Genomic DNA, 8,092 nt, shown 5'->3' on the forward strand with positions numbered 1-8,092 from the left:
AGGCAAAATAAAATCGAACGAAATAAAAATAACGGACAAATTAAAAAAAGAAAATAAATAAAAATAAATAAACTAAGTCTACGAGAATTTTATACATAACTAAGTAAGGATTTAAGTGCCCAAATGCAGAACTATGACGATCTATTTTTACGGTATATAGTTTCCGCTTTAAGTTAATATTCACGAAGTTTCGATCGATATCGTTAGTGACTTAAATATAATCTAGGATAAAATTGTACGATTAGAACAAGGGATAGTACCTTTGCTGATGGTCCCACGATGTTTCCGCGACGTCCGCGTTGTTTGTTGACCCAAATGACTGTGTCCCATGTTGTTCCGCTATGATTTGGTGCTCGCAATTATCCGTGTATGTCCAAGAGTTGTCATCCGAGGATAAGTTCTTCGATGAATTTCCATAAAACATAATTAGTCCTTTGCTCGTCTTGATTCCTCGAGCTCTTCTTGCTTGACAGGAGAAAAATAAAACATCGTTGTCGATTAATAGATAGTTAGGTTCTGTTTAGCTTGTCGAGGTTCTTGCACAGTTGGAAAAGTCCGCGATAGCGATTTTTGTCCTGAGATTTCGAGTCGGAATGCTTTTCGATGTAAAATTCTATTCTTCATCCAGATTCGAATCTTCGTGCGATTCGTGTCGAATTTGTGACCGAGTACAGAGTTTATTGAAGTAATGGAGAATAAATGATTCTCTCTGAGTTTGCTTTGCTCCGAGTAAATGGTTCTCGCCATTCTTGTTTTCTGGCGGTATTTTGCGGTTGTCTCGTGTTCCTGAAGTGATTTTTGCTCGTTGGACGTAATTTTTCAAATGAGATAGTTGATTTACGCCGCTACAGAGCCGCGTGCGAAAGTTCATTTTTTTTTTTGTGAAAGTTTATTCGCAGATTTTGCTGATAATTTCTGGTTGTTTTCAGAGTATCTTTGGATTGGACCAAAAAGGACTCCGCGTGTACTGTTTTGCATAGCGTCATTCGCAAACGAACGTTATATATTAGCTCGATTGTTGATTCCATTGATTTTGGGATTCGATATGAATTGATTCGATTAATGATCGATTTCGGTTGATTTAGGGATGACATTTGCTTTGAATGTCAATCTTTCCGCTCACTTCCCTGTGGATTTTGCTTGTGAAATTTGCGCGGGTCGCTTTTGAGATCGTCTGTTTTTGGAGCGCTGCTGTTTGCTCTCTCTTTTTCTCTCTCTCTCTAATCATTAATCGAGAAGTTGTAGGTCAGGTATTTGACGATGCGCTAACTCGTCGATCCGAAATAACATACGAATTTCGATCGAGAGCCTCTATTCTTTGTCGCCAGGTTGAGTTCTGGAAGATCGTTTTTTCTCAGATCGATGCAGCACTGTTTTGGCCGCACGATATAATTTACGTCGTGATTACCGATTTTGCGATTTGGCGCTTTTGATCTGCTCTGAAGCCTTAATTTGCATGTCGTTGATTGACATGCACGTTAATCGATTGTCTCCTGTTTGAACCGTGAAATGATCAAAAATGGTTTTGCGAAACTGTTTCACGTAAAAATTGCCGGGAAGAGTTAATGAAAAAATAATCATCGATAAATCGTACGTGAACTTGGAATCACGTTGTATCTCTTTGGTGATGGCGCAGCGCATAAAGAACGTAGGGAAGTGTAACGAGAAGTGTTTTTTTTTCCTCGCGGTACGGTCCGCGGTAATGCCTTCTGTAAATCGTATACATACGAAAAAAGATCGCGCGTCCTGCTGCGACCATTTGGTAAATGCTCTGCAAAATTATAATTGTGAGATGTGCGAGACTTGCGCTTGTGGCGGCGTATAGATCGAAGGGTTGCCTGGTTGAGGTCGGAGGAACGATTCCGTCCATGCCGTGAGCCTTTTGTGAGGAGAGACGTTTTGTCCTTTCCAATCCAATTTTGAGCGAGATAGAGTCTAGACTCTCGCAATTTCTTCTCTTTTTTTTCGCGCTGCGAAACAACGCGGAGCACGCTAATTACGTGCGCGTGCGTGTTATGAGTGTGTGCTTTTTTTCGTTCCTGAAATGAAACTGCGCGTTCCTGAAATGCGTCGCGTGATGCACGCGCTGTGTGATATTTTCGTAAATTTCTATTGATTTCAGAGAATTTTCGTCGATAGTGTTACTATCATTAGTATTAGTATTGGCTGTGAGGGTGAAAGTAACATCGGCGTTTGATTTTTTGAAGTAATAATAATAGTGATAGTAAATGTGTGACGTTTCCAGATGTATTTGCTGTTTTTGACGATGCTCCAAGTGTTGCGTTGAAAGTGTTCGATTTTGTTGCTTTTGCTCTTCGGTCCGGCGAGAACGGCAGAAGCAGCCATCCGTCAGTCAGGAGATTCCTGAGTTTCCGAAAATTTCGCGTTGGAGATCGAGTGATTGACGATTGTGCGCCGTCTGGCGTGTGGCGTAGACGTTGTCGAGACGGAAGATGGTTGGTCCAACGAAAATAAAAATTGCCTGGTTTGATCTTGAGATCGAATGCCGGAAGATTCGTTCGATACTAGAACTTGCGGAGTTTTGTGTACGCCTCGAGGATGTCTCGTTCGAAGGCGCTTTCGAGTGTGCAAGATAAATCATTAATATCTTCAGGCTCGCCGGGTAGACACGTGAGAGCCTGTTTTCCCCTCTTGTGTGCGAAATGTGTGAATGCGATAACTTGAAACGAATGATGCACGATAGTTGGCGATAAATTCAACAAATCCCAGTAGATGCAATAAATATAATAGATAGCTTGGTGGATTGAAGAATTGTTGCGATCGTCGCTCTTGATCTCTGATGATCTCCCTCGATCATCGAGGAACGAGATCGCGCCGGATACACTTCCTTATCCATTTCGGTTACTCATTTTGGCTCCTCGCCGGATAGCTGGCTTCCGCCTGACATCGGTTTCCGGCTGCACTCGCTGATGTTGATCCTCCCACGCCGTTCCGTCGACTGGTTGATGCCATGATTGATGCCTTGATTGCCCTTGATTGTTGCTGCCTCGTTTTCCCGGGCCGTCCGAGTGGTGAGACCTGGAAGGGTGTGAGCGTTAGCTACGAAAAAAACACACAAGGGCCGGTTGTTCACGCTTTCTCCGTGCGTTGAAACTCTAATCTAACCGATTTCTACCAAATGCTCTTTAGTGTCGCTAAATAAAGTAGTCCCTTTGAGATTTCGGATAGTATTAGCTAGTGCAGGTTCGAAAAATGTGCGTGCAGTCGTCGCCAAGCGTCGTCTTTGAAGATAGACATCAAAAGATAGACATTTCTTCACTATTTGTTGCTGTTCTTATCTTTTCAGAATTCGCGAACGCCTTTGTACGTCTTTTGGCCTATCAATGAGTTTCCATGGGCAAGGAATTTCGATTCAATTTTAATCAGTACCGGCGTATTATTGATGAGATTGCAGTAAATGATGAATGATCCGATGATATTTTTAGACTTACATCCGTTCATTCTTTGTAATATGTAAACGATTTGCATTTTGTTCAGAAAATACTTCGCGACGCTTAACTTCACGATGAATTTATATCATGTTCAGAAAATTTAGCTGTGTTAAAGAAAAATGTTGACGTAGAAAATTTATGTACAATGTCGGAAAGTCTATTTTTTTCTTTGAAATTTTGAATCAGATTGAGAATCAACATTTAACGGATATCTGGCAAATATCATTTTTAATAATTTTATCTTCAGTTTTTGTCAATTTCATCTTCAGTTTTGTTGTAATGCAATATTCCATTTAATTTTCTTTTTTCGTGAACAATTAGTAATTTAGTTTTGTATATACTTTGATTTCACTAAATTTTATTACTGTTTTTGATCGTTACTGACAACAATGTAACAATGATAAAGTTATTCCAATTTCAAGAGAAAAACTGTTTTTCTAGCACATTTTATTTTTACGTTCGTCTTTATAAATAGCTTTTAGATGTGAAACTTTAAATTCTGCATCGAAATGACGGACAAATTTTTCGGATTTTGTACTCATCAAGTGAATTACTGCTCGTGTTTTTACGAAATGGGTCTTGGAAGTCTGTCTGTATACTCAATTTCTTAGAGCAATTCGATCATTCTAAGCAATTCGTCTAATAGATACCGATTACCCCAAATAATGATATTATATAATTACTGTCTTTGAATCTTGAATCAGTTTCGAGTTTTCATAAACATGAATGTAGTCGAGTGTTTCCAAATAAATTTTATTTTTATCTTGGCCAACGTAAAAGATTCTTTTCATCATTTTATCTGTTGTTTGAGAGAGACTTATTCTGATTTATACCTTTTTTAAAAAGACTCATATCGCATAACCAAGAAACAAGATTTAAAGGTCATGGCAGCTATCAAAAAGTCTGAAAAATATTTTCAAAAATTAAACGACTGATTTATTGTCAAAGCGTATCTGTCCTTATAAACTACACTTTTTTCCTCTTCCTACATTGGAGACGATAATCGTGGAATGACTTTGACTTGACATCTTGCTGCGAAGATTTGGAAGTTGCCAAAGAAAATATCTTGCAATAATGTGATCACAGATAAATTAATACATCTCGTCGGTGAACCGGAATTGAAATAATTTTGAGGAATGATCCTGGAAAATTCTACCAGATTCACGTTTTTTTTTATCTTCCTTTTTTCCAGAAATAATACGAGATATTGTGAAGCACAAGTTTATGTTTATTTTTGTAATATATAATTTTGCATGATGATTGTAACGTGTAATTTGCAAGAAATCTTTCGCTCGTGCCATGTGGTTCTCATGAAATCTCAAAGTTTTTTTGCAATACTGCTTACCACGATTATACGAAATATATAACAATACGCACTTGCGAGCAGCTGGTAGTAGCCTGCGATCTTGAATAAAATGCTTGATTTCGTTAGTGATTCGACAATATGTCAATTATCCTCGCGTTTCGGAAGGAGAATGGAGAGAGACAGCATGGAAAGTAGCTGAGAGGAACAGAGCAGAAGCGAGAATCAAAGACCTCAACGGTTCCCTGTGTGTATAACCGGAACAACCGGCCCCGGAAAGACCGGAGAGCACAAAAAGAGGGCGAAGCGTGAATCGTGGAAGAGAAGCGTGGCCGCAAGAGAAGAAGACAAAGAAGTCGTGCTGTTGTACTGTTAATGCAAAGATGCTGGACCGTGGGACTTGTAGACATTATGAGTTAGTTAGCCCCCTTTGGAGGTTTTCTCTCTCTTCCCTGGGAACGCGGGTAAATCACGAAACGCGAAGGGGAACGGGAGCAAAGTGACGAAATATCTTTGTACGGATGTTAGAAGGGCCGGTTACGCGGAGCGTATAAGGAGCTCTTAAAACAGAACTTATTTTTTTTTGTGGCTTGTTAGATTCTTGAAGGCCGCGCGACAATGCCAAAGCCGTGGCTCTTTGTTACGCGAGTCCGGCCTGCTTCGCGTTTTGATGTCCGGAATCTTTTCTTCCGCTAACGATCGCGTGATGTTCTCGTTGGCGTTTGACGTTCATTCAGATCGTTAGAGTGGTCTTGAGCGGGTTTCGACGACTGATCTTTGTCGACCTGTTACGCTGATTATCTTGAGCAATGAATTTATAGCTCGTTACATTATACAACTTTGATGGTCGGTTTCACAGATTATTCGGGCTCGCGTGAAACTGATGATAAAGCAATAATCGAGTATTCCATTTATTTCACTTAAAAATCATCTTTCCTTTATAGCTCACGATTTCTATAATTGTGACACAGATTTTTTATAATTTGCTGTCGAGATTTTGCAATTTTGCAATTGAAAAAAACTAACAATAGTCAATAATTAGTTTCGCGAGATTATTAAATTGGTAATTTTCTATGTACATCTTCTTTCGGAAACAAAACGATTCGCCCGATCGTTTTATGATATTATAATTTTGGAAAAGCACGAAAATCCAAAGATATTTTGCACTCGTCAGAAGCAATTAGAATTATTTTTGAACCATTCAAGAATTCTCACTTGGATATTATTGAATTAATAACGGAGAGAATCTTCTCTTTTTGTAGCATAAAATAAAAAAAACATTCAATCATCTCTGTTTGTTTCTATTGTTATAATTATTACTGTAATTTCTTGATATTTTAAAAATCTTACATATAATTTTAAATTAAACTTTGCTTTAATTCGAGAATGTTCTTCAGTCTTTATATCTTCTTTATATCTTCTTGTTTTCTTATTTTCTTCACATTCTAATGAAGTTTCTTTATATTCTTTACTCAAAGGTACTGTATTCAAAAATTCGAAAGATATCTTTTCTTTTAAAACATGTTATAAAATATCCATTATAAGAGTCTATACATTCTTCTATGTTTTCGTTGAAACAATGGAAATTATTTTCGAAATGATATAAGCTAGCGATTGATTTTAAAAGGCCAGAAGTATCATTTATAAGCCAAAACGTAACCATTATCTCACTTATTGAATTAATATTATTGTTCTATTGCAAGTCCATTTTATTACGTGATCTTAATTTTATTATTCGGGGTATTATTAACACAAATTAATATAATGAAAACTTGGCGGGATATAGTGTACATCAAAAAATTTGTTATGCTGATTTGACAACGTTAAATAAATTTAAATGACTTATTCAAATAGAGTCTATAAAAATGCTTTAATTCTATTTGAAGAAACTAATAATGCGCGCTCGTTTTTTCCGTAATGTAATCGATTTCAGAAAAGTATCGCAATACAAAACTAGAGAAAGTAACACGTATGTTAGTCTCACGTGGCAATTGGGAGTTGTATTATTAAAATAAACGGTGAATTTTTTTAAGACCGAAGCAGAGTAAATTTTGTGATTATTATATAGGGACGAATCTATATTTTTATCATACATTCTCATCGATTGTAAGCAAATCCAGTTAAATGCGAGGATCAAATAGATCAAATGGAAAATGATATTCTGTGTGTCACAATTTATATGTGTACCTCATACTTTCAGTAAATTTCTTTGGATATGGAAATGTATTCAAAGAAACAATTCTTTCGTATCAATGTATTCGGTGACCGAATCAATGCAGTGTTAGACTGGTTAAACTGGTATGCCGATATCGACCACATGCTCTTTGCTTCCGGCGTTTAAATACATGGAGAGCAAAAAACTGATCCCCTTCGCACTGATCGAATATGCGAACAGGTGAAACAACTGTCCGAATATAATTTCTTTCGTGAAGAATATTTTTATTTTCAGTTGTAAGATATATAATTTTTAACATTGCCAATATTGTTACTAATTGCTCTTAATTTTTGTTACAAAATATATAACTTTATGTAAAGGTTATAATTGTTAATTTTTGTTGTATAATCTATCAAATTATTTTTTATTAATTTTATTCGACCAATTTGGATATTCTTGGATATTTTATTTGAAATATAGAATAGTTTTTTGGAATATAAAATATAATTTAGACTTTCTCAATAATATTGCTGAAAAGACTCTTTTTGAAATTTGTACAACATATATTTTTGATGAATGGTTCATTGTTTCAGAATAATATGTCATAAAATTATATTTTGAATTGATTGAGCTAAATAACAGATTAATAATTGATATCTAATTTCTAGATTTAATAAAATATCTTTTATTTACCAGATAACTTAAAATAGAGATACGCTATTAATATTTAACATTGCTAAATGTTTAAAATTGAGTTTTCATTACTTTTTGTAATAAAAATTTTTCGGTTAGTCTTATTGCTTGTGATAAAAAATTGTATAGATATCAGTTTCATTAATTGCATTTTTTTTTGGAAAATTATTTTTATCGTTCAAAGATCACGACAAGTATTATAAAATTATTCAGAATGGATTCTGAATAATTTCATAATACCTATCCTGATTTTTAACAATATATTAATGAAATTGTTTTATTATTTTCTAGATTTCTATTATATTTTTTAGAGAAACCGAAGTAATTCAGATCGAAACCCACTTCAAATGATTCCATAATATAATAATGTGTTTCCCTGGGGATCAATCATATAATTTTTTCCTTAAAGCCAAAAACGTGAAAAGTGAGAATTTTTGATATATATGTGTGTGTATGTGTGTGTGTATATATATATATATATATGCATAT

The 8,092-nt window shown here is 35.6% G+C and overlaps 1 protein-coding gene across 1 annotated transcript in view; it reads right to left on the reverse strand.

Annotated features, from left to right (window-relative positions):
* Nucleotides 1–266: 266 nt before the first annotated feature.
* Nucleotides 267–8,092, reverse strand: part of LOC108689934 — a 12,482-nt gene continuing 4,656 nt past the window's right edge. Inside the window, exon 4 of the mRNA XM_018196926.1 lies at nt 267–3,039. Coding sequence (XP_018052415.1) covers nt 2,863–3,039 — 177 coding nt within the window. The 3' untranslated portion in view covers nt 267–2,862. The remainder of the gene's footprint in view (nt 3,040–8,092) is intronic.

This window comes from Atta colombica, unplaced genomic scaffold, assembly GCF_001594045.1.
Source record: "Atta colombica isolate Treedump-2 unplaced genomic scaffold, Acol1.0 scaffold282, whole genome shotgun sequence".
In the NCBI taxonomy this organism is placed as follows: Eukaryota; Metazoa; Arthropoda; class Insecta; order Hymenoptera; family Formicidae; genus Atta; species Atta colombica.